The sequence below is a fragment of the Phocoena sinus genome, chromosome 3, assembly GCF_008692025.1.
Source record: "Phocoena sinus isolate mPhoSin1 chromosome 3, mPhoSin1.pri, whole genome shotgun sequence".
NCBI lineage: Eukaryota > Metazoa > Chordata > Mammalia > Artiodactyla > Phocoenidae > Phocoena > Phocoena sinus.
In genome coordinates this window covers 26,799,264-26,824,716 of record NC_045765.1, presented here as the reverse complement: position 1 = coordinate 26,824,716, position 25,453 = coordinate 26,799,264, and the positions used below count along the sequence as shown (strand labels likewise).

Genomic DNA, 25,453 nt, shown 5'->3' with positions numbered 1-25,453 from the left:
TGCTAAGTGCTGGAGATTCAAAGGTGAGCAAAAATAAGCAGAATTCTTACCTTAGGAAGATAATAGGCTAATAAGAGAGAAATACATTCATCAAAGAGTTACATAAATATATGTACAAGGACAGCTGTGCCAAAGACTTTGATGGAGGGGTCCCTGGTGCCAGATGAGTGTATAAGAGGGATATTTGGGATGATCTGGGGCAGCGGTGGTTGTAGTCTTGGAAAGCCTTACTTGGGAAACCCCAGCAGAGCTGGAAACTGGGCAGGGCGGGTGGTGTGGTGGGGACTCTTCCAGGCAGAAGGAAAAGTGTGTACAGAGTGTTAAGGGAGTGTTCGCATGGTGGTTCTGAGGAACCCAAGGTGACTCACTGTGACTGTAGAGCAGACAGTGAAAGGGCCTATGATGGGAACTTCCACAGGAGAGCCAGGTGGGACCTCCTGAGCCATAGTGACAGACCTAGTCTGACTTCCTAAGTTTATCAGGACGCCAGATTGTGACAGCCAGAGTGTGACATGGGTCAGGTCTAAATTCAGCAATGACTGGTTTTGCTGCTACGTGGTGAAAGGGAAGGGCGTGCACATGGGGAGACCAGGTGGGATGCTTCTGTGGAGGCCAGCTGAGAGAAGAAGGGGGTTTGCAACGGGAGGCCAGTAGTGGAGAGGCACACTTACCTGGGAAGCCAGCTTAGCCTGGCAGTGAGAAAACCAACCTCTAGGTGGTTCTTCCCGGGCTGAGGATCCTGGAGGATGCAGGAAGAAATCATATATTTGGGAAACCTCAGGACTAGGGGTGATAGACATGAGCAGTAGGAATTCAGGCTGTAAACTGGTGGAAAGAAAATGGGGATGGAGTTGGGATGAAAGTACCCCAAAGGGGTTATGAGCCTTAAGCCGGTCAAACATGGTTTTCACCAAATGCAAAGAGTGTTGGGTGTGGATTTGTCTTTTAGTTCTTTTTATTGCAGGCTATGCTTGATGGGCATAATGATCACAAAGCATCTATGTTTCTTGGAACTTAAAAAGAGAAATACGTTTTTAGCATCCAGCAAGTTGCCTTGAGCTGCTTAAAATGAGAGCCTTTTCAAGTGAAGGCTATATTGAGGCCTCTGATTGGCTAAGAAAGAAACTGTACCTGGAGGTCAGAATGCATCTCAAGTCTAGTGCCAGTGGTTCCTGGAACCACCCTGGGTGCTGGTGTCTGGTAGACCTTCACACGTTGCACCCGCCCACCACATTGCTCCCAGCACTGGCTTCCCACATGATTTCCACGAGCCCTTGGATGCATCATCTATCTAGCCTCTTTTAGTTGCCTCACGCTTCAAATGGCAGGGGCCCAGCCCTTGCAGCGTCTTTTACCTCTAGGGTATTTGATTCCACACGGCAAGAATCCTTCATTCCCCAGAGTGCTCTTCTGTGCTAGACATGCCTGCGTATTCTTGCTCTCTGAGACCTTTGTTACTTATTGATCATTGTCATGGTTTCTAGTCTTAATAAGGCCAGGAAGAGTTCATTCCTTATTAACACCACTTTTTGCCCTGAGAAAACCTCAAGCCTGTTTCTGAAAACCCATTGCAGTCCCATAAAGGCATCTTCCCTCTTCTCCCGCAATTTACTTCAATAAACAAATGAATAAATACACATTTATTGAGCACCTGTCGTGTGCCCTCCGTAATGCTCAAGGTTCTCTCCCACTTAATTGTCAGGCACCCTTGTCAGGGAAGGGTGATGTTCAGCATTACAAGAAAAGGAATCAGCAGCTCACAGAGGCTAACTTTCCCAAGGTCATCCTGCAAAAAAGAGGGTAGTAGAATAATATTAAACCCAAGACTTCTGATTCTGTGTCCAGGTTTTTCCCACCTAAACTGGTAAACAAACTGGTTTTAGATGGCTAATGGACAGCGCAGGGAAAAAATTAAATCCCGTGATGGTAATGTTGTTTTCTTTTCAGTTCTCTCTCGAGCATCCTGATTAGTCAAGTAGAAGATGCATTTGGTGTTAAAGTGGCTTTAGCACGTGTTGAATATTTGCTGATCTCCCATTTTAACAAAGAGAGCTGGTCTCAGGCTCAGCACCGTTAACACTCAACAGGCTCCAGCAAGAATTTTAAAAAATTATTTTGGTTTCATCTTTTATTTTTGGAACACCATACTGGTTTCTCTCATGGTGGTGATAGATGTAAAGGAAGAGGATTATGGGGAAAATAATTAAAGAAATTATTCCTCTTTCTAGGAAGAGAATTATGGGAAAAATAATTAAAGAAAAATATTGAGTAAGTTACATTTCAGGCATATGAGTATAATAATGATAAAAATCATGAATATGTATCCGTCTGAATGAAGCTGGGAATTGCATCATTGATTCACAGTGCCTCTCTGGCTCCCAGGACATGTGGGCCCTGAGGAGATCATTGCCATGCTAAGTTCTGAAGCTGCTCTTTTTTTATTTGTTTCCCTGGGAAACATATAGAAGCGATTATAATGAAAACTCTCCCTGCCATTAGGACCATTGGACATCCTTCTTAGGTTTAAATTTTATAACCCAAACCAACCCAAGCTAGTAATGGAGTCTTAAAACCTAGGAAAAATATGTAAGTTTATTGCAAAAGATAATATCCCATTTAAAACAGTTTAGAAATTTACAAAACCTTACATTAGTACGTAGTCTTTAAGAAGGTGCTCTATAGATGAGCTGGTATTAAGTTCCAAGTATAGCGAGTACACATTTTTTTAACTACAGAGAAAGCAGCTACATAAACTCCTGCAACTTAAGGTGATGTATCAGTCTTTCACCTTTCAGTTTTATAAAAGTAACCTTTGCTAAATTAATATCGCTCTGTAAAACCAGATAACTTCAAGTACAGCATTTCTGTAGGATATCACGGTAGAGGTTACGTAATACTTTACAAAGAAGCAATTTTCACATGAGTAGGTGAATATAGAGTCTTGGTATATGTATACTTTTTGAAATTTAACACAGAGATGATCGTTTTTGTTTAGCAGGAATGTGTTTACTGAATCCACTTCCCCCATAACAATTTTAAACGTTCAATTTTCAGAAGAGACTTCCTTCCCAGTTTCAGGTTGGTGGCCCAAGCAATGTTGTGTTGTGCTTTGGTATAGAATCATTATAGCCTTGTTTGGTTTTATCTCTAGAAATGTCAACCTTTTCAGACCACTATTTCATCTAACTCAGTTGAGGGTTTATCCCAAGGCCGCCACCTCAACAGAAGTGTATGACAGCATACACTTAATTATCCAAATGTTGGATTATCCATTTTGTGTGTGTTATCCCAGACATCTCTTCATCATTACAGGCTGACTTTGACAAATGATCCTGATCACCTCTGGGTGGCTCTGCCCATTTAATGTTGGCATGTGCACGGACTTTATAAAACAGGTAGAGTAGGTGTTCATACCTGCACTCGGGAATGGACAAACAGACCTTGGAATAGACTGTTCTGTTGCCTGGGTGTCTTAATTCTGGGAATAGGATTATTTCCATTTCACTGTGCCGCCCAGGAACATAAATTAATTTGAAAATTAGCGGAAGCAAAGCAAATTAAGATGGAAGCGCTCCTACAAGATAAAATTATATGAGATCCCCAATGATTTTGCTTTACTGGATTATCCTCTGTGCTGTTCTTTTCGGTTGTTGGGGTCAACTGAGAGTTGATCGTGTGGATACATACTGAAAAATGTGGCTTTTAGCCAATGGTACCATATCTTATTGAAACGTGGCTTAAGTATGACAAGTGTATTTATCTTAATTCTAACTTCACGTTATGTATTCCGGTCTCATTTTGTGGGTTTAAACATTACACTAGAAACAGAACAAGAACATCTTGAATGACATTCCAGGATTTAATAGTGCCAGCCAAGATTCCTTGCCAAATTTCCCTCTTGCTGTCACTGAAATAGCTTTGTGCACTGCAGCTCAGGGACAGGGGAAGGTGAAAGTGTCAGGGTGGTTTGCTCAGTTAGCCTCAGTTTGCAGCGGGGAACGTACATCCCACGTTTACACAGGATGCTGCACTCTGCAAAGACTCTAACTCAGACGCCCAGTCTTCAGCAAAGGGGATTACGAAGTGCCTTCCTCACTGAATGCTCGTTGAGTTTAGGATCCCTTTTCTAAGCAGCCCCAATCCAACCACAGGCTGGTAGAGAGTCTAACAAGAAGGAATATGAGCCTTGCCAACCTACCCCTCGTGCCCAAGAGTATGTAGCAGTTACTGAATTATATTACTTTAGCTGTTTGTTCAGCCATGCAAGTTTGACTGGACCCACGTATATGGAGGTCTTGTCAAAAGAATGAGCCAGACTTTAAAAGAATTCAGACTTTGGGAAGGAAAGACCTTTAATACTAAAATGGAAAAAAATATATCCTCATCCCCAGTTCTGCTGCTTCTTCAATCAGGTGACCATTGCCTGGTCACCAGGAAGGGAGATTGTGTAGATTAATATACTTTGAACTTGTCTACAGGGCTGCTGTAGGGATGAACGGGCGAGAACCAGTGTTGTGTTTTGTCTTAGTCTTATTTATGTTTCTGGTAAGATGAAACGGACAGATAGGCTGCTGGATCTCATGATCTTAAATGTTGCAGAGAAATTAACTGTGGAATCTTAAAGTTCAAACCCAAACCAGACCCCATCCATTTGCCAGGCAGTCTCAGGCCTCAGACTGAGAAGCAGGATGATTTAAGGTGGGCCCTGGAGTAGCTACAACTGTAGAATAGTCATACCTGCAAGTCCCGTATACCCTGTGGTGAGCTTACTCTGCCACAGACTCTTAAGGTCCACACAGCATGAAATGACAAATCCTTGCTTTGGGATCAAGGGACTAATTAAAAATGAAGAGGACCCAACCACAAGGTGATCTTGCATTCTCGTGTCCTGCCCACTTCTGTTGTGCTCATGTATGCCAATATCTTAGAAAACTGCCAGGTTGGGTATCTGTTTTTCTCTGGGTATCTGCTTGTAATCCTCCTCTATCTTACTGCTCTGCACAACATTTTTGTTTCTTTCCTTTGGGACGATGAACCGAGGACGGGCAGAAAGTGCTTAGCGTTACAGAGGTGTAGGAAAGTGCGATGGGGGATTTGCCCATGGTGGGAATCTAGACTCACAAACCAGGATGTGTGACAGGAAGCTAGGCAAGTGGGCACTCGGGTCCGTGAGGTCCTCAGCAAGCAGTGGCACGCACTCAGGTGAGGTGTGGTCATGTGTCCAGTGGCAGCTAATCCAGCCCCAAGTTGTTCTGGTTTCACAGGTCGAGTGGCTCATAGCCTGGGGCCTTCGCTAAGAAGTAGAGAAGGCCTGAGGGCAGTGGTTCCCCACCTCGGGAAGGGCAGAGGTAAAGGTCCCCATGAGCTCAGATCCACCAGAAGCATTTCTTCTTCACCTTCTTGGTTTTCCGCCTTAAGTCCTGTTTCTCAGGGACTGAGGGCTCTGCCAGGGACTTTGGTGGGGGAGATGCCTCCTCAACTGGCTCTGCTTCCTCCAGACTCTGTAGAACTTCATGGAACCTGCCTTCCTGCTGCCGGAAGTCATATTCTACACTGAAAAACACAAAGAGGAAGGAAGGAAAGTAAATTCAAATCAGCACATACTGATGTAGCATCACCAAGTGTCCAACTGACATGGAAAAACATGTGCTTTGAGGTCAGGTCCCAGATGCTTAGGTAGCTGCTTGGCTGTGTGACCTTGAGGAACCTGTGCCACCTCTCTGAAGCTCCAGTTTCTCATTGACTGAATTGGCATCTGTAATGCCTTCCTCTTGGGCATGTTACTAAGTTTAAATGAAGCACGTAACATGGCAGCCTAATAGTAGATGTCCGGTAAAAACGGCTCCAGTCTCTCTCTCACATTTATTTAATGCTCCTAATTGTTCATTCTTTTTACATACATTTTATGCATGAAAACTGCCTCATTATAAAGTATTTAAGTAACACAGAGGATTATATGCTAAAACTAACAACTCAGTTTCCTTATCCGTAAAATGGACATAAAAATGGCACCTATCTCAAAGGCTTTCTTTGGAATTAAGATGTATATTAATTGAGAGAATATAAATGAAGTACTTAGAGTGGTTCCTGGCATATAGTAAGCCATCTCAGAATGCCCAGTGACAAGGTACCAGGGGGCTTTATTAGTCACGTGTGGCAATCGTGATCTGCCTTTTTGGTGGCACTTACTCCGATCCTGGGTCTCTGGGAGGTGACATGGGCATAGCAGACCAGGAAAGTGTCCCTTTAATGACAGCTCCTTTTTAGCCCTTGCTGGGTAGAAGGCTTTGGCCAGTCATGCCACATCACAAACCAACATGGGGTCTTTCCTCTTCCGTATGAAACATTTCATTTTCCTCCTCGCTAAACAAGGAGGAACACCATTTTTGTGACTCCGCATTTCCCCCACTTTCCATACTCCCAAGCTAGCTCCTCATCTTTGGGCCTTCTGAGAGTTCTAGTATGAAACCAGGTAACAAACACAGCTATAAGCTTAAGAGCCTCCTTCCAGTCATCCTGGCACTGGCAACTCCTCTGTAAGTAAATCTCCTATGGAGGAACGTGGACAATTAAGGGTGGAGGGAGCACATACACAGTCTGTAGGGACGTCCGCAGGATTCAGTCTTCCTGGCCCGGCTCTCCAGGTTCTGAGAAGGCTGAGCCAGACTTACCAGACGGGCTGACCATTCCTGATGCCCACTGGCCTGATTCCCAAGCCCTCAAAGGTCAAGCCGAGCCTGAGCACCCACTGCACGCAGGCCAGAGTTTCTGCTCTCCCCAGCCTCTGACTCTCTCAACCCCTGAGAACCCTGGTCCCCAACAGTGTCATGTTTACCTCACAGACCTGTGTACAGATGATACAATGGAGTCTGTACATTAATGACTCCAAAACACACAAATAAAATAACAAAAAAAGGAATGGAGATTAGGAAATGCCCATTAAAGGAGAGTATTTAAGTATGTCTGTATTGAGGAATCCTATGAAATAGCATAGGTGTAAAGCTCTCCAAGACACATCGTTGAGAAGCAAAGCAAAGAGCAAGACATAATGTATTAGTAGTAATAGCATTAATGATGATAATAGTAGCAGTAATAGGGGCTGAATAACCATGCTTAAGGAGCATCAGGGATGGGTGTCTGATTATTTTGTTTCTGTATTTTTGATATGCTTCCACCAGATTTTCTTCTCTTCAGCTTATATCCTTTTACTTTCTGTGCCCCCTGGTCTCCTCCACAGGGATATACTCCTGGCTGGGTGACTTATAATAATGGGTATAGTAATGCAGGCTATGTTTTTCTAGGCAAAGCTCCATGATTGATTAGCTGTGAGATCTTGGCAAAGTCATTTCTCGTATTCGAGCCACAGTGTCCTTACCTGCAGAATAAGCATGGTACCTACTCATAGGATCTCAGTGAAGTATAAACAACAGAATGATGTACAACACTCAGTTCAGAGTCGGGCGCCAGCAAACACTGCATGATATTCAGCTAATCATTCAACAAACCAAATTTACTGAGTATGTCCCATGTTCCAGGCCCTAGGTTAGGTGCTGGGGGCAGAGTAGTAAACAGACAGACAGACAGACATGGAGGTCTGACACTGAGGACTCACCCAGAGAACTATTTTTTCTAATTGGTGTTAGGACATTGTTGTGAGTCTTGACAAACTCAGGTGGTTTGTTGTTGTTTGTTTGTTTGAATTAAGAAGTCAGAGAAATATCACATATAAGGAGAAGGAGTCTGTTTTGTGTGTATGTTCATATAATTTGGTAGAGGTATATGGATGAAGAGCTGGAAAGTAGGGGTAGTTGAGATACATACAAGGCAGATTTTTAAAGCAATTGTTAGTTTAATCATCTGTCTCACACGCTGGTAAGAAAGATTGCCCAAAGCAGTATCCACATCTGTCTATCTCACTGTGATGTCCCTGTAACTGAGCACAGTATCAGGCCTAGAGTAGGATGGATGATTGGATACGTGGGTGGATGGATGGATGGATGGATGGATGGATGGATGGATAGTTGGTTGGATGGCTGGATGAATGGTTAGATGGTTGTATGGATGAATGGATGGTTGGATGAATGAATGGATGTTTAGACTGTTGACCAGCTGGATGGATGGATGGATGGATGAAATTTCTGATACCAGAAAGCTGAGGAAATTCCTAGAATGAGTAAGGGGTGCCTGCTTTCTTTGGCTCCAGCTGATGCCCTAGGATGAAGGTTATTTTTCTGCCTGGTGAAAAGAGGGCAGGGATATTTCAGGAGCTAGGAGAACTATGAATGTAGATGTTCTCTATCTGTGAAATAGTGTAAGAGAGGGTAAGAATCAGAGTTTGCAACTCACTGCTTTAAATTCCTTCCTTAAAGCAAAGAGAGTTTGCTGGAGACAACTCTTCCCCAGCCTCTGAATCCATCTCCTTAAATTTCAGTTGGGGAGAGTGAGTTGCAGGTAGTGGTGGCAGAAACCCACCCCAGGCTCAGAGACAAATAGGGGTGCAGTGCTGGGCAGTACATCCTGGAAGTCGGAGCCTCAGTGGATACTTCTGTTCACTGATCTGGCAGATCCTAAGCTTTGGCTAGAAGATCTCTAGTAGCTCTTGATATTGGCTAGCATTTACTAAGGACACAGAGCCACTAGTTACCAGCACCAAGAGGCCAGACAGGAGACACGGGTTTGAGCCCTGGTCTGGGATGATCCCGTATGCCACGGAGCAGCTAAGCCCGTGTGCCACAACTACTGAGCCTGGGCTCTAGAGCCCGCGAGCCACAACTACTGAGCCCATGTGCTGCAACTACGGAAGCCCGAGCGCCTAGAGCCCATGCTCTGCAATAAGAGAAGCCACTGCAATGAGAAGCCCACACACCGCAACGAAGAGTAGCTCCCACTCGCCGCAACTAGAGAAAGCCTGCGCACAGCAACGAAGACCCAATGCAGCCAAAAATTAAATTAATTAATTAATTAATTAATTTTAAAAAAAAGAAGGTAAAGTCTGTCTTAGCTTACAATTTAAAGCACATTGTAGACAATACAGAAATGGCTCTCGAATGGAATACTCCTGGGTTTGAACCAAGGCTGTACCACTTACTGGCTGGGTGACCTTGGGTAAGTTGCTTCTCTTTCTGAGACACAACTGAAAATGGGGGTTATAAAGCTACTTCAGTGGGTAGTTGTGCAGATGGGACACAATAACGGGAAATGTCCTTATGTAGGATGTGGTCTCTACCCACTCCACTAAGTCTCTTGTCTTCCTATCTTAGGGACTGAATGCCTCACCTCCTCACTCATACCTTCAACTCTTCAGTAATTGTATACCTTGCCAGAAGCATCACTTTTCACCTCTCCCCTCCATGTACATTCAGGGAAGAATATGCTCTTTATATTTCTATGGAAACACCACAGGCTTCCATTATAATCACTGGGACTTAGGGAACTCCCCATCCTCTTCTTGCAACTGCCCCCATTGGTCTTGACAATTCAAAGAGGATTGAAGGTGACTTTCTTTTCAAGGCCAGGCAAATAACAGTACAGAGAAGCATCTGTGCTTTGGAAAGAAATTGATTAATGTTTTTTTAGGCAATTTATTAACATAAAGGAAAATTGTCACTTTTCTTCTTATCCATCCATTTGACAAACTACTGTTTAGTTTGGAAGGGAGGAGAAGACGTATATTTTGTTTTGGTAGCAGCTGCCTTATAAATGGGCAGGGGGCAGTGCCCTCTCTCACCTGTCTTTCATTTTGAGGCTGGGTCGAGAAGAGGAGATGCCCCTCAACTTCTTAGTTAGCCAACCCACAGCACTTTCAGCAACATCTTGAAAGAGGGAATAAAATGCCTGCTTGAGAGAATTCAAGCAAAATCTTAGCAGGGGGTTGTTTGCAGATTCTGGGGAATAAATTCCTGCCTTGGGTTTGGTATCAAGGTAGAACACCAGTAACTTTTCCAACCTTCCCTTCTCTCTTTCCTCTTAATCTACCTATCCTCCCACCCTTACCATCTTCTCAATTCATATCCACATGGATGAAGAGGAGTGCTGAATGCTTAGTTTGTACAGAGCTGTGGCTCACGGTGGGGTGGGAGTGGCAAATGGTGGTCAAGAAATCGTTATAATACAGGGTTCAGGCCCGGAGCCATTGAGGTAGTTTGGAGCATTCAAGGTCTGCAAGGTTGGCCCTCTGAGGACGCATGGAATACCTGACACCTGGTTCAGGAGTGCCCAGTTCACTGTCTGGGGATCCTTAGAGCCTTTCCCAGCCAAGATGTCTGTGCATGGTGCCACTTTGCATTTAGAAAGTGAGCTGTGTGTAGACCAAGAATGGAAGAGAGCTTTCAGGTTTCCCTCTTGAGGGCACTTCACTAATCTAGCTGACAGATCAATGCTCCAGCCATCATGCTAGGTGAAAAACAGAAGGATGTTTTTCTAGGTAATTGGAAGTAGCGAGAAGCCTAAGTCATGGCTTGTCTGGAAGAAGAAATAGTGAGAAGCAAAAAGTAGATAAATGCGTAAATACATAAGCAAACAACAGAGACAGATTCTGGATGTAGCATCTTGGCTGGGCAAACTGAAGTTGGGTGAGACACACAGAGATAAAAGTTTATATAGAAACAAACAATAGAAACCTCTTACTTTTATATAGCACTTTCAGATTGCAGACACTCCAGATCTGCATTTTCATTTTATCTTCACAATAGCTCAGGAATCTAGGAAGGTTGTTATCTCCGTTCAGCTGACAAGTGAGTTGCTGAAGGGAGTCACACCATAAGTTATGATCAGAATCTCAGCTTGCTTTCCTGACCTCTAGTCCTCTGTTTTTTTCCTAAAAAGGGATCAGATGTTTTAGCCCAGGGCTTGGCTGGTACCAGGGTCTTACTCTAAGAAGAAAGAGATATAACATGAGAGTAGCTGGGTCATGTTAGGTGAGGGCATATGGTAATTTAAATGATGAAGAGGAAGGAAGAGGAGGAGAATGACTCTCATTTATGTAATGAAATCTATATTCCGGACACTATACTACAAGTTTAGTAATTCTCACGTCTCATGTGATTCTCAGAGCCCCATGAGGTAGATATTATCTTCATTTCACAGGTGAGGAAACTGAGGCAAGGCATGGGGAGGTTAAATATTCTGCCAAGGGCACACACTAATAAGTGACAGAGTCAAGGTTTGAGCCTAGATTGTCTGGCTCCGAAGCTTGTACACGAAGATACACAGCATCGAAAGAACAGCAGTCTTCAATCTGTGTGAGATCCTGGTCACCAGATGAGCGTGGGGAGGGGAGGGGAGGGGCTGGTGACCAAGGCCTAGTGCACCTAAATGAACTTGCAGCCCGCTGTGGAACCAGACCCAACTTGGGCTGGGCTGCATGCACGACCCTGCGTGACCCAGCTGACCAGCCCACCCTGCCATAGTGTTTTCAGATTGCAGGGACATTCTGACGGGGAGGCCGCGTACCAGAGAAGACAGACACCCCACAGGAGGCAGCTTACTCAAGGTAGTATCTGGGCGGTGCAATTTTGGGTCTGGTGTAGGTTGCTGAGGTCCTCAGGGGCCCTTTGCTCTTCCTTCTCAGCAGGTGGGTCTTGTTCTTTTAAACCGTACCATTCTTTTAAACCATAAACCGTACACCCCAAGCAGGTTGGCTGAGAAACTAATGATCCATGGCATCTCCCTGAAGACAAAACCGCTTCCAAGTCCCTCTCCACCTCTTCATCTCTGTTAGAATGTTTCTGTGGCCCCTCTTGCCACGGAACTCAGGTGCAACACAGATTTATTGAGCTCCAGCAACTTTTGTTTTAGAATTAGCTGTAAGAATCGATGGAATCAGCACGGGTAGTTTGGTTCCTGTCTACGTGAATAAATCACACCCCTTTGGAAAGTGTCTCTGGGGAAGAATCACAGTCTGGGAAAGTAGGAACCTTAGTGTTTTTCCCCAGTCTGGAAGGGATATTGTTCCTAAAACTTTCTCCTAATGACCAGTTTGCTCACTATTTATAGGGTACAATTTTAAGCTTCACAACTCACAGCCGTTTCCAGCTGGCAAGTACACCCCTTCTTGGGCAACTGTCTGCTGACGAGTCCTCAGAGAATTGCACGTTCTCTTCTAGGCACATAAGTAAGCAGAGCCACTCTGCAGAAACCTCACTGCTGATTGCTATCTGTGAGGGAGGTCTGCGCTCTGGGTTCTGTGGCTCTGTGTTGAGAATGTCTTCACATTAAGTCCTTAGAAAGAGAAGGTCGTCTCAGAGAACTTTAACACAAATATTCACTGATTGTGCAAGGTCAGAAAGTAAGAGGGAAAGGCACAAGAAGGTCTCCTGAAAGCAGGACTGGTTTAAGCCCTAGCTCTGGTGGATCTTGGACAAGTCACATAGCTTCTCTGAGTCTCAGTTTCCTCATCTGGAAAATGGGAATAATAACCATACCCATATTTTAGGGTTTTGGGGAGTCTGAAAAGAGATGATGCGTGTACAGTGTTTAGCAGAATTCCTGGCGCAGTGCCTGGTTCAACCAATGGTAATGATTGTTGCATTAACTTGACAGAGAAATAAAGACTGGGTCATTTTGTGGTCAGCTGTGGCCTCATGCCAGCAGCCATCCATTTGTTATTCCTGCGAAATTCTCAACTTTCTTGATTTTATATTTATGGCATGTTTCAGCCTCTTTAGCTATTAATGCATTAAAATAGGTTTCATTTTTATTGCAGATAAATCGCCGATGCTGTAAATGCTACTTCTTTCCACTTACACTCCAGGGAAAAGAAGAAAAGGGATAAGCATACTGAGAGAAACAGGGACTAATGGCAAATATCTTGGGGATCAAACTGTCGAGGCTCAGAGAGGTTTCCACATGTACCCCAAACTTTATGTCTGCTTCCAAAAGAGAGCTTGAGCTATGTTTGGTGGTAGTTGTTTGGGGGATGCTGGGTAGTATTGCCATTAACATTCACGTTCCTGCATTTGAAATGAATGCTGCCCAGTCCATACTACAATGGGATGAGAGCTGCGAAGGCACCTGTGATTACTAGAAAGAACAGACATGCTGTTTGCTTTATAATTACTCCTCACTGTGGAAATCATTGCTGGCCAGAGAGAGGACCGTGGCTGGAAGACGAGGCTCTGACAGTTCACTTGGCTCCGCGCTGGGAGGGCATCTTAAGCAGACGAAAGGAACATACTAAATAATTTACGTGGAAAGTTGGTTGCTGAATTCACAAGCCTGGGTGCATATTGCATTTCTAGTAAAATGCCTTTTTCTCTGGTTAAGTAATAGCTTTAAGTGGCAGGCAAGACTAAGACCCAGTGGCCAAGTGACTTAACCATAGAAGGAAACTCTAGAAGGCTCTCAGCGCCTCTGACTGCATGACCCCAGGTAACTCACGTTGCTTTCCTTGGTTAGACGAAGGCCTGGCTTTTCTCCGACAGGGCACACAGCTGTACAGCTTTGGCCTGTGTTCCAGAGAGGCTCCTTATGGGAAGTTCCAAATATTAAAACAATGAGGGGGCGACCCCAAGAACAGGGATGCTGGTCGCCGGGTACAAAGGACAGCACTTGCAGCAAATCTCCTTTTGCATATCCTTAACTTCTTCTCTGTCTTGCTCAGAGGAGTTGTAACAGTGGAGGAATCAATAATGATAAACAAGCAGTCTGTGGTCTGTGGAGTTTGAGGAAATGAGAGGAAAGTGGTGGAGGATTCTGGTGTTCAGCTTCACGCATATTCCCTGGTTCTGGAGCCTGTGGTGACCACACCCTCTCCTGGAGCAGGGTGGGCGGTCCTGGGCAGCACTTTGCATGGCCGCCCTGTCAGGGGTTTGTAACTGCTCCTCCAGGACGCACCAGAGGGCAGTTCCTAGCATTTGGGCCTTTGGCCTGGGAGCAGAATTGGGCTCTAACTGGTCTGAACCTTAATTGGAGGAGGAAGCACAGCAGGGATTGCCATTCCGTTCCTGATCTCAGGTGAGGACCAAGGAGCTGGGAAATGTGGGAGGGAGGAGAGGCTACAAATGAATCCCCTAAGTAGTGCATAATGAAAGCCTGGGCGCCCGCGTGGACTGGCAGAAGCTCATTTTGTCTTCTCATTGGAAATAGGAGGCATCAAAAATACCCTTAGTCTATGAGGAAGCCCCCCCACCGCCACCACCAATCCTCTTCCCTTCCCTTTCTCTTGCCTCCACTCTCACCTGCACCCCCTAGTTAGGTCTATACCTGACCACCTAACCCTGTAATTGAAGCCAAGCAGAAAGGTAAATCATCTGTCCAATGATGCGTTTAAAACAAAAGCTACTTTCTGGGTTACTTTATTAGCAAGAGCTTTCTATGTCACAAAAGTTTCTAATAAATCAACCAGAAACCTCCTCCTTTCAAGACCCTAATTTTACCTAGTTGAATGTTTCTCAAGCTTCACTGGGATCAGGCTTTCCCAGGAAACTGGCTGTGCCTGTAGATTCCCATCCTCCACCCCACCCCTCTGATCCAGCAGGTTTGGGGAGTGAAGGCCAGCAACCAGTATTCACAGCCAGGAGACTCTGATGCAGATGGCCCAGGATCACATGTTGAGAACACTATTTAGGTCCTGCAACTTAAACACAAACCCTCACGATGCCCTTGGATTATGAGAACTCAGCCATACAACATTCTGCTGAGCCCTGATACCCCTCAAGCAGGTCTGTCCCCTGAAGGCAGCATGCTGTAGAAGCTGGCCATCAGGAAGGGAGGACTAAGTTTCAGTCTCGACATTGCCACTTATTAGTTTCAGAATAATAGTGCAAGCGCCTCTCTCTCTCTCAGGCTCAATTGTCTAATCTGAATAGTGTGCAAGTCCCTGAACCTCAGTTATCTCAGTTATCTGTAAAATGGGAGTATTTTTATCTATCTCACATGGTTGTGGGGATTAGATACGAAAATAAAAGGCATTTATAATGACCAGTAATAACAGACACTCAATAAGTGGTAGCTCTCTTCTTATTTCTTTTCCCTAATCTTCATCCCAACAGATCTCTGTCTTCCCCTAGCTGTCATAGTTGCAAAGATCATCAAAGTCAAGTTAACAGACCTCCAATTAGATGTGAGTAGTTTACGAATTATAAGGGTTTAATCCAGGCGTCTTAGTTTCCTATTACTACTGAAACAAATTACCACAAATCTAGTGGTTTAAAACAAGACAGATTTTACTCTTAGAGTCCAGAGATCAGAAGTCCTGCAGAGCTGTAAATCAGGGTGTCAGCAGAACTGTGTTCCTTCTGGAGGTTCGAGGAGAGTGTGTGTCCCTTGCCTTTTCCAGCTTTTAGAGGCTGCCTACCTTCTTTAGCTTGTGACCACATCACTTCTACCTCTGCTTCTGTTGTCACATCCTCTTGACTCTGCCTCTCCCGCCTTCATCTTTCCCTTGTAAGGATCCTTATGATTATGTTAGGCTCACCTGGACAGTCCAGGCTACTTACCTTGTCCTGAGATCCTTAACTTAATCACACCTGCAGTGTCCCTTTTACCAAGTAAAAGGTAACATATTCACAGGGTCCAGGAATTAGAATGTGGACATCTTTTGTGGACATTATTCTGCCTACTACACTGGGTTTTGATGCTTTACCAAGAGAACCTGCCGATCTAATGCCTTAATTCCCTCTTCCATAGAGGTCATTGGTGCAGTTCAGACACCGTAGAAGGGAGATATTTTAGCCTGGAGGGAGTTTTCAGCAAACTGCCTTTCCTACCACAGCCAGTACAGAAGTACTGGGCAATAATGTTGGATGGCCGTGATGAACGAGGATCTCAATGTCCTGTGAAATTGCAACAAGCATTCTGAGTCATCGAAGGAAGATTTGATTAGGTTTCATCTTGTAGTGTTCCAGGTGTTTGAAAACTGACAGTACTACATATAGTCGTTTGATTTAGTTCCAAAAGATCTTCTGAGGACCTGCTGCGCAGAAGCCTTCCTTCCCTAATAAGAACATTTGATTAATTAAGGCCTTCTGTTTCCCCACCCAAGGGTAGGGGCACACACAAATAGTCACACTGACTTGACTTTGGGGCATCTGAATAGCTGTCTCAAGCCCACCACTGTTTTTCATCCCTCCCCTAGTCAGTATAGCCATTCTCTTCCTTGACAAGATTCTGTTGAGCACCAGCTATGTGTTAGACACTGGCCCACGACTTTGAGATACTAGCCATCTGCTGAAGGAAAGAAACTCATAAACACTGTGTTACAATGCAATAGGATAAATGGTATAGTCGAGGAATGTGTGTGCCAAGGGGGTCCTTCTTGGGAAGGAGTGTAAGGCTATTCAGAGGAACTGACTTTTAAGCTGCAAGACTAGGAGATTTCCAGACAAAGCAGGGCAGAAAAGGCATTTCAGGAAATAAGGAAACATGCATGAGAAAACGCACAGTATATGAAGCCAGCTGAGTAGTTCCCTGTGGCTGGGGAGAAATAGGAGACCCAGCAGGTAAGAAGGTTAGCATCGTGTTCAAAGGGCTTTGAAAAATTAGCTAAAGGAAACAACAGGAACTGGAACAAAATTGTTTAGCAAGGGAGTGACATGATCAGATTCTTCTTTTCAGGTAATTTAGCAATCTGTGTGGAGGATTACTTGGGACAGGGCAAAAGGTACCTATGGCAAAAAGGCCAGCTAGCGTTTAAGTGACCAACGATGAGAGCCTTTATGGACCAGAGAGAGAGGGTAGAATCAGTAGCCAATTTGATGTGTGTTGTAAAGGAGAGGAGCGAGGCACTATGGGGACTATAGTTTCTTTATGGAACTGTGGTTAACAATGTTGAGCAAAATAAGAAACACAGGAAAAGAATTTTGTGGAGGAAAATAAGAAGTGTGTTTTCGTATATGGAGAATTTGAGGTACCTTTGAGATATCAAGATAGAAATGGAAAGATCTGTAGGTAGTGTGTATATATATATATATATATATATATATATATATAGAGAGAGAGAGAGAGAGAGAGAGAGAGAGAGAGAGAGGGAGAGAGAGAGAGAGAACTCATAAAAAAGATAGGGGAAGCTGATGTCACAGAAATTAAAATTAAAATCCATGAGTGCAGTTGAAGTCATGAACAGAGGCTAAGGATGAGAAGAGGAGACAGCCTGTCCAGAGAGACCCCTGAGCAAACAAGTGCTCTTCTGTTGTTCTCTCCTCTCTAGCACCTTTCAAATTTTACATGGCCAGCCTCTCCCTTCACCCATTGAAAATGGTAAGTTTGCTGTTTGCTCTTTATTTCCATTTTCTAAGAAACACACTTGGATGATAGAAGAAATTTTTTTTTTTCTGAGAAAGACTTCCCATTCTTTTCCCTTAAAACATTTGAGGCATTTTACAACTTAAACCAGGCAGATTTTTTTTTCCTGGGAGCTACATCCATAAAATAAATGCATGATTGGTATAGTCAGAGACCTCCAGAGAGTTTCTGTGGTTATTTTTAGAGTGAACGTGAAGATGAAGTGCAGGCAGATGTGGCTGGAGGAGCAGAGAATGGGGTGAGGGAAGGAGGAGAGATATGGCTTGGAGAGGCTTCATGTCCTTGAGAAGAGGAGAGGGAGCTGGTTCCTTAAGGCACAGTTTCCAAAACTGCAGTCATTCATTCACCACCTTCATGGTTTTTGTGAAACTCCCCATACCACATGCACAATAATTTTTTTTCTCTCTAGACCAATTCACTTTTTAGACTTAAAAACATTTGTACAAAACAGGCAATATACCTTTTGAAAATGGAGACGTGCCTAACAGTGAGTAGGTAGGGGGACTAGTTTTAAAAGTTAAAATCTTCCATAAAGATTTAGAAATGATTACATTCTGGCTGCGTACTCTTGCTTGCCCATGGCTATGAACATGAAACATGCTCACTCTTGGCAAAGAAGTGTGATAAGTAAGCATTAGAAAGGTTTTGAAGACATTCTAGCATCAAACTCAGATTTTTCGCTCTGGGTAAATCAGAAGAATTGAAATGAATTTGAAAAGAGAACAACCTTCTCACTAGGTAATTCAATGCTAATGAATCTTGGGTACCGCAGGAGGCATGCAGAAACCCTCTGAGTAGCTTGTCCTAGGATTAATGCTAAGGAGACGTGAGGAGAGTGTTTGGGGTCTAAACAGCCTGGAACCAGCTTGAGTCATAGAGCCAATCCCCACACCCTTCCCCTGGAGCCCACAGCAGTCAAAACTCCAAGGAGTTCATTCTTCCTGGTGTACTCCTGAGAATACATGGAATCTTTGGGCATCAGTTTTGGTGCTGTTCTCCTTGGTGAGGTAGGATCTATCACAGTGATCCATGGTAAGAAGAATGCCAGTGAGGCTTTGAGGAGCGGGTGGACAGAAGGCTCCTCTTGGAGCAGAGAGAATGAGTCGGATAGAACCAGTGACCCCATGTGTCTTGATGGAAGCAAGTAGCATAGCCATAGGCTTCGGCTGATGGGGCCACTTAGAAAACCTTATGGATTGCTAACTTAGCAGCAACATCTCCAGAGAAGAAGACCCAGCAGGCAATCCATCACGCATCCATGTGCTTTATGTTCAGTGACATGCACTCGGTCCATCCATCATCAGGGAGAGACTGCAGCTTAACAAGGCCTGAGGATGAGTATTTCACATCATTTATTTATTAGTTTGCAAGATCTGACTTTCCAGGATACCACACAGGGTTTGAAGTCATTTGAAATGTTTAAAAAAAAAAAAAATGACAACTCTCATCTTCCCACTGTTACTGTGATGGAGATGTTGTGCTTATCTCTTTGCTTTCATCAAACTAATTGCCTGTTCCTTCACAATGGCTTGGATACAACGATATAGATACTGTCTGGGAGAAAAGTCTGGCTTTGAATGGTAATGAGGTATAGATGCATGCAGTGGCTGCTTTTCTTGGAAAACTGGAAAGGGATGTGTGGATAAAGGTTTGCCAGCCCATCCAGGGGTAAATTTAGAATGTTTGCTTGAGATATTTGAAGTAAGTACTAGAAAAATGCAAACATTCTCAGACTTGTTGGAAAGTTGTAGTTTAGCCAAATATTACTATTTTAAATTCAGCCTAGAACATCAGAATGTCAGAACTGAAAGGGACCATGGGGCTATCCAGTTAAAGGCCCTCATTCTTCAGATGAGGAAACTCAGAGGCCAGAAACGATTTGCCGAAGGCCAGGGCAAGAAACTCATAGTAGATTGGAAAATAAACATTTGTCCTTTTCACTTACATAAGCTAAATAAAAAGTCATCTGAAGGTAACAGAAAATACATCATCTGGCTGCTGAAAAAGAGACTTTTCAAAATTTAAATGGAAGTTAGTTAAAAATAATTATTTTTGTTTATGAGGAAAAGTTTTTGTCCTCCCTAACAGTCTAGACATTTAATGATTTTTGTCCTCCTGGTGATTAGGAAATTTGCTTAAGATGGGGGATATAAAAAAAGAAGGAGCAAAAGGTAAGCAATTGATGAGACTCCCTAATTTTTCTTTCCAATGCACAAGCCTTGTCCAGAACCCCCTTTTAAGAGGGGATACTTCATGCCAGGGTAAAGGGCATGTTTTTTTCTGAGAGGTCCTGAAGCTCCTGTTATTGTTATTGGTGAAAAAACGTTATGGTCCTAAGGGTAGGGGCCCCCTGACTACCAGGCCCCCATCCCTTGCCAGGATGAAACTTCAGGATTCTGCTGGAAGGAACGAGACATTTTAAAAAGAAGAAACAGGCAACCCAGGTGGGCTTCAGTTTGCTCAGGCCCTAGCTGCCTTTCTCATCAGAGAGAGAAAATAATACAGAAAACCAAAGCATACACTTTTGTTAAACAAAGTTAGATTCCATCAACTGAAATGACTGCTTTAGACCACTTTTCCAGTGTGCCACCAAAAGTAGACTTCCAGCTAAAGGGGCGTTGATTTTTCCAGTAATAACAGGAATAAGCTCTTGGATTTGTACAGAAATTTACTGTTAACAAAACGCATTCAGATATATTTTCTCATTTGTTCCTAATGGCAACTCTCAAGAGGGATAATTGTTCCCACTCTACAGATGAGGAAACTGAGCTCCAGACGAGTAAGCAGGCGTAGACTTGGGGATTTTGACTCCAAGTTTAGTGCTCTTCCAACTGTATGCTGTTTCCCTTCTATTACTTACAAAAATGCACTCTATTGCAGCAACCTTACCCCCTGCTGGAAAGAAACAGTGTACTTAGAAACGAATGCACAGTGCTTTGCACAGTTCTTGACATATAGTAATTGTTGGCGTGTGATAGCTACTGTGGAGGAAGAGGCTGTGTGGTACAACGATCAAGATCATAGGGCTTGGGATCAGAAGGATCTGGATTTGAGTCCCAAGACTCTGAATATTTGGTTGGAGAGCCCGCTCCCCGCCCCACCCCCCCGCCCTCTGAAAATGCTTTATGGGAGTGGAGCCAAATGGCTGAACTTCTCTGAGGACGTTAACGCCTACCTCACGAGGTATACTGTGAAACGAGACGCAAACGGGCGTGCAGAGCTTAGCAAGGCGCCTGTACTCGGTATTCAGTAAGGGGAGGGATGATGATCTCAAGAGGATTTGCTCATAGACCTTGCTGTGAGGAAACAAAGCAATGCCTGCCTTGGAGCCAGATGCTAACATTTCATAGTTAAACACCTTGCTTTTTAAGCCTCAGGTATTCCAAGGCCTCCTGTCTCTGCCCCTCTCTTGAATTTCTGTGCCTAAGAGAGCTTACAAGAATGTCCTGTGGACCCTGCAACTTCTGTGCTCTCAAGAGCAGGCCTCGGTTGTGGCCAGGTACCTGTATATGATGCACGCTGTGTTCTGGCAGGTACTGCAGTTGTTGAGATCTTGGCCAGTTCGATAAAAGTTGCGCCTGCAAGATAGAGCATTTACTAGATAAATCTGTGGGCAAAATCCCCCTGGGATGCACGCATTCTACAGACTCATTCCCTGCAGCACAGCATTGCCCCTCTCATGAGTACCAAAGCCTGGCCATTACAGACACAGAAACAAGAAGCCCCTGTTAATAGAAGCTCACATTTCTAGAGCGCTTTATAAATGTTTAAGCACTTTGACATATGGGTTTTCTTCATGCTGACAATAACCCTATGAGATGAGCCAGTTATTCTTACCCCCACATGATAGATGGGGAAACTGAGGGACTTTGCGAATGAGTAGAGGAAGATGATTAAAACTCCAGATCCCTTAGTTCAGTGCATTTCTCTCTGTATCATCACAGTGCTTCTGTCTTACGAGGCAATGTTGATTCTGATCCAGATCAGCAAAGGCCAGTTAATTACTTCTTCCCTCTCCTACCCTTTCGTTGATTAGCTTTGGCCGTTCCTTCTTCTCAGTCTTTAGAGAGCACTGTTTCAAGGAAAGAACAACTCACACCTAAACAGATAACTGCCTTCCCCTCCCCAGACTGATGCTGAGTCATCCAGGAAAGCATTTGGTGACTTTTTTCTCTTTGCAAAATTGTGATCTCATTTCAGTTTCCATTTAGCTGGTCCATGATGGACTGGCCCAAGCCTTCAAAGTGGTCAGTGGTGGGAAAGGTCAACAGTAAGCTTAGTGGCCACCTCAAGTCCCTGTGACAAACCCATAAATAACTAAAGTACTGTGCAAATGCAGTAACTTGCTTCAAGGATGGGGGTGGGGGAGGCACGTACATGCTGTCATTTTCCCCCATCGTTTATCAGCTGGACTCACATCTTAATAAGAATCCCTTTTGACTCTGCTGCTTCCTTGCCCCCTTTCTGCAGTCTGTTGACATCTGGAAACAAAAACACATCACCGTGGAAATCCACCAAAGCCTACAACCAGGCGAAACCCAGTCAGAACAAAGGGGGACCATTGCTTACAATTTGGGGAAACAACAGAATCTCAGACATCTTGGAGACATCTTACTAACGGAAACCAGTGCTCTCTCTCTGCCCCTATCCTGGCAAGTGACTTAACCCAATACAAAAAAATCCACCTTACCCTTCTGTGAGAGCTCGAGCTTTCTCCAAGTCTTGAATTACATTCAGAAGGACTTTAATTTTCTCTTGGTTTGAGTGCAGAGATTCCTCCACGGATTGCAGCCTGCCCTGGAGGTCGCAGAACTCACCCTGTGCCAGGTGGATTGGATTAAGTGCACCCATCTCCGTGGTGCCCTGCTGTTTGGTCTCCCTCCTTGGAAGAGAGGATGGGAGGTGATCGCTTTCTGGACAGTTTTGAAACGCTGGGATGTGTGACTGGAAGGGGTTCTTTGCCATCTGCTCCTGACACACAGGGGCAGATTTTGACTCACTGTTAGTTTTGAGTGACTGCAGATCCTGGTGATTGTTACTCGATGAAGCACAGTCTGAAGCTCCCCCTGGCTGGGCTGGCTGGCTGTGGGAGCCTGGCGAAGGGGAGCTGTGAGTCTGTGGATGTGAGGGAACACACGTTTCCTTTGACTGAGATGACAGTGGGCCAAGGTCTTTGTCATCAGAGTTATCTTTGGGCAAAAGCATTTCAGGTTTAAGTTTCCCTGTGCCGGGCATGTGGTTGGCACCACTGGTGGCATTTAAGCAGGAGAGGGGTCTTTCTGAATCTGACGGTGGCACTCTTCTCCCATCACCTGGACACATGTCAACCAAAGTGGGTATGGAGTTGCTAATCTCAGCAGACCTGTCTGGGCTGAAAGTGGACTCTCTACCTGCCCAGGTAGGGCTGTGATAAATATCATCTGGAACCTGAATGGCAGCTGTTGCTTTCTCTGAGGCCCTCCATGTCCCTGCTTCCAAGCGTATGCTCACAGGCCCATTGCTTTGCACCTTGGGCATTCTAGGGAGAAATGGGTGGGACGCCTTGACCCTTTGAGGCCCATCTTCAAGATGCCGAGACAGCCTTAAGTAGGCAAGGTCAGAGGACACAATGTCCTGTTCAGAGAGATTGCCGTTCACCTGGATGGCACTTTGGGATGCTGTCTGCATTTCCACCAGGGACTTGCTAGCTGTGAGTCTCTTCCTTTTGAAAACTGGGAAGTGCTTCCTGAGACTGGGGGAGGTTTGGATGGCGATGTGCCGAAAGCCCCCTGCCTTCTGGGACCTGGGGAAGGAGAGTGAGTAGGTGGGGAGGTGATGGTGCCCGGAGGCCTGAGTCTTGCCCATTACAGCCGGGTCCTCAGAAGTTTGGACGTCAGCCTCAGCTCGGGCAGGTGGAGTCTTACTGGTGCCATCTTCCTTAAATCGTACCTGCTGAGATTTGCTCCTGCGGTGGTGAGGTTGCTTCACAAGCTCCACCGACTCTAGACTGTTATGCTTCAGAAGCACAGGCCTCACTTTCATACTTTGCTGGGCCATTGAGCCTCAGTTGAAAGGATTGGGACCATACACTTCTCCTGGGCACATTTCCTTAGGTCTTTGGAGCAGCATCTAATGACAGCATCTCAGACACAGAGATCTGCCAGCCGGGATGGAGTGGTCCTCTCCTCTGAGTCTGGGCAGCTCTGTTGGCCATTCCCAGCCAGTAGCTTTGCTTGGGGGGCTCTCCGTAGTGCTTCCCCTGCAGTTAAAATATTATTCCATTGCAGTGGTAATCGCCACTTAGGTAAACAAGGAGTTAGGCTAATTATTAAACCTGATCTACCACGAGAGCTGGTGGGCTGTTTATCAACGGAGGCTGGCAGGCAGTTCTGATCCTGGAAGAAGCTTGCTGTCTTGAACAAAAAGACAATGAAAGTACCATTTAGGGGATAGCGCCAGACTGCCAACATGTGAATTCCAAAAGAAACCTGCTACGTCTGGAACATACGGCTTCCTTTCTGGGAGCGTCAATTTGCAGTGTAAAACTACAGGAAACTTAAACATATCTTTCCATTTCATGTAAACAGGCAGAGAAATAAATGACCTGGGGCTTGGCTTCTTTGATGATACATGATGCTCCTGAGGCAACATCCCCATTTACGTCAATCACGTATTCTTCCTTTGGGGCCATTGTTTTCTTTCATGCTGTTTCCCTTTTCTTCAGTGAGGGAAACGTATCTGCCTGAATAGCCTCACAAAACCCAGTGGCGTGTGATGGGGACAGGATTGAGGCATCCGAGGGCATTCAGAGGGCAGAGTCCCTGTCGTGGTGTCTTGGCTGAAGTTCACATGTGGGAAAAGTGAGCCACATCTGCAACTTCTGGGTATTTGAGCCAAAACCTTTGTTCGCTTGGCCTCGGGGTCAGGGTCTGGGACCTGGCAGTCTTTGCCACCAGGCAAGGAGAGTCTGAAAGGGAAGAGATAACAGATGCAACTGAGAACACAGTTCCTGGGGGCCTGGGTTTCTCTCCAATTTCCAACCTCCCAGCTGAGGGCTTTTGATAGTGGATGGTCTGGGGGTAAGTCAACTTACTACCTTTGTGTCTTTTCCCCTAGTGAGCCAGCCGCCTTGTGGCTACAGGGCCTCGGAACAAAATGCCTGTCTGCCTGGATCGCTTCCTCCTTCCACTCCCAGGCATCCCCCAGCCAACTCCTATTCATCCATGAAGTCCCAGCTTAAATGGCACTTCCTCACGAAATTTTTCTAATGACTCCTCCCTCACATACACCTCTGATGTTACATCATATCAGGACCCCCATTATACCTTTTCGCCACATTCTTCATAACACAAATTGTAGCTGTCCCTAAATAATCATTTGTGTACGTATTTATTTAATGTGTATCTCCCCTGCTACCCTGTAAGCTCCAGGGTGGCAGGAGCTGGAGCCATTTTTTTTTACAGCTTTAGGCTCACTGTGGGTGCTTAATGAGTATTTGCTGAAAGAGAGGATGGCTGAATAAAGCAAAGGAGAGCCTGGGAATGGTGGATGGGGTTCCTAAGGTATCTTGCCAGGGCAACAGGATGGTGAATTCTCTCTGCTCAGACTGAAACTCTTGCTAGAGGACAAGATTTTCCCCTAATGTCTTCATTTCTTAATTGCTTTCTAGGAGATAAACGTGCATAAAATTCTCCGTGCAAAGTGTACCTTGTAATAATAACAGTTACCATTTATTGAACACTTATCTTTACCGTGCTGTGGGCTTTACTTGCATTAATCATAACAACTCTCGTTTACCAAGTAGTCACCAATGCACCAGGTGCTGTTCTAAGCACTTTCCAAGCCATAAGTCATTCATTCCCTGCCCTATAGAGGTGGATACTCTTATTATCCCCATATTACAGTTGAATATGCTGAGGCCCAAGGACACACAGTTAGTGACAGAGCCAGCGTCTGAACTTAAACAGTCTGGCACCAGAGCCTGTGCTCTTAGCCTCAATGCTCCACTGCTTTCCCAGTATTACAGTATCTCATTAATCCTTGGAACAAAACTATGAGGTATTATGATCCCCATTGGACTGATGAGGAAACTGAGGCTCAGAGAGGTTAAGTACCCAGTGGAGGAGCTGAGACATGAACCCAGGAGTCTATGACTCCAAAGTCCATGTTCTTGCACATGAGGTTATGACTTTGTCCCCTTGGCATCTTCCTGGTATTCGGGGCAGATAGTATT

General features: G+C 44.8%; 2 protein-coding genes across 2 annotated transcripts in view; one reads left to right on the top strand and one right to left on the bottom strand.

The window, feature by feature from the left end:
* DOCK2 (dedicator of cytokinesis 2) overlaps positions 1–25,453 on the top strand; it is a 408,621-nt gene that overhangs the window by 192,856 nt on the left and 190,312 nt on the right. The gene's annotated exons all lie outside the window — the stretch shown is intronic.
* INSYN2B (inhibitory synaptic factor family member 2B) lies at positions 4,444–24,139 on the bottom strand. The gene is made up of 3 exons (XM_032626472.1): positions 21,932–24,139; positions 20,745–20,819; positions 4,444–5,553 (listed from the first exon to the last, which is right to left on the bottom strand). The coding sequence occupies exons 1-3, from the start codon at positions 23,275–23,277 to the stop codon at positions 5,367–5,369; spliced, it is 1,608 nt and encodes a 535-aa protein (XP_032482363.1). The 5' UTR covers positions 23,278–24,139; the 3' UTR covers positions 4,444–5,366.

Bases quoted from the DNA above. Each gene is read 5' to 3' on its own strand.
- INSYN2B (XM_032626472.1), bottom strand. From the start codon at position 23,277: ATGGCCCAGCAAAGTATGAAAGTGAGGCCTGTGCTTCTGAAGCATAAC. The intron at 20,820-21,931 runs GTAAGGTGGATT...TCTATCTTGCAG, and splicing joins GCTCGAGCTCTCACAGAAGG to GCGCAACTTTTATCGAACTG. The intron at 5,554-20,744 runs GTACCTGGCCAC...TGTGTTTTTCAG, and splicing joins ACAGCGTGCATCATATACAG to TGTAGAATATGACTTCCGGC.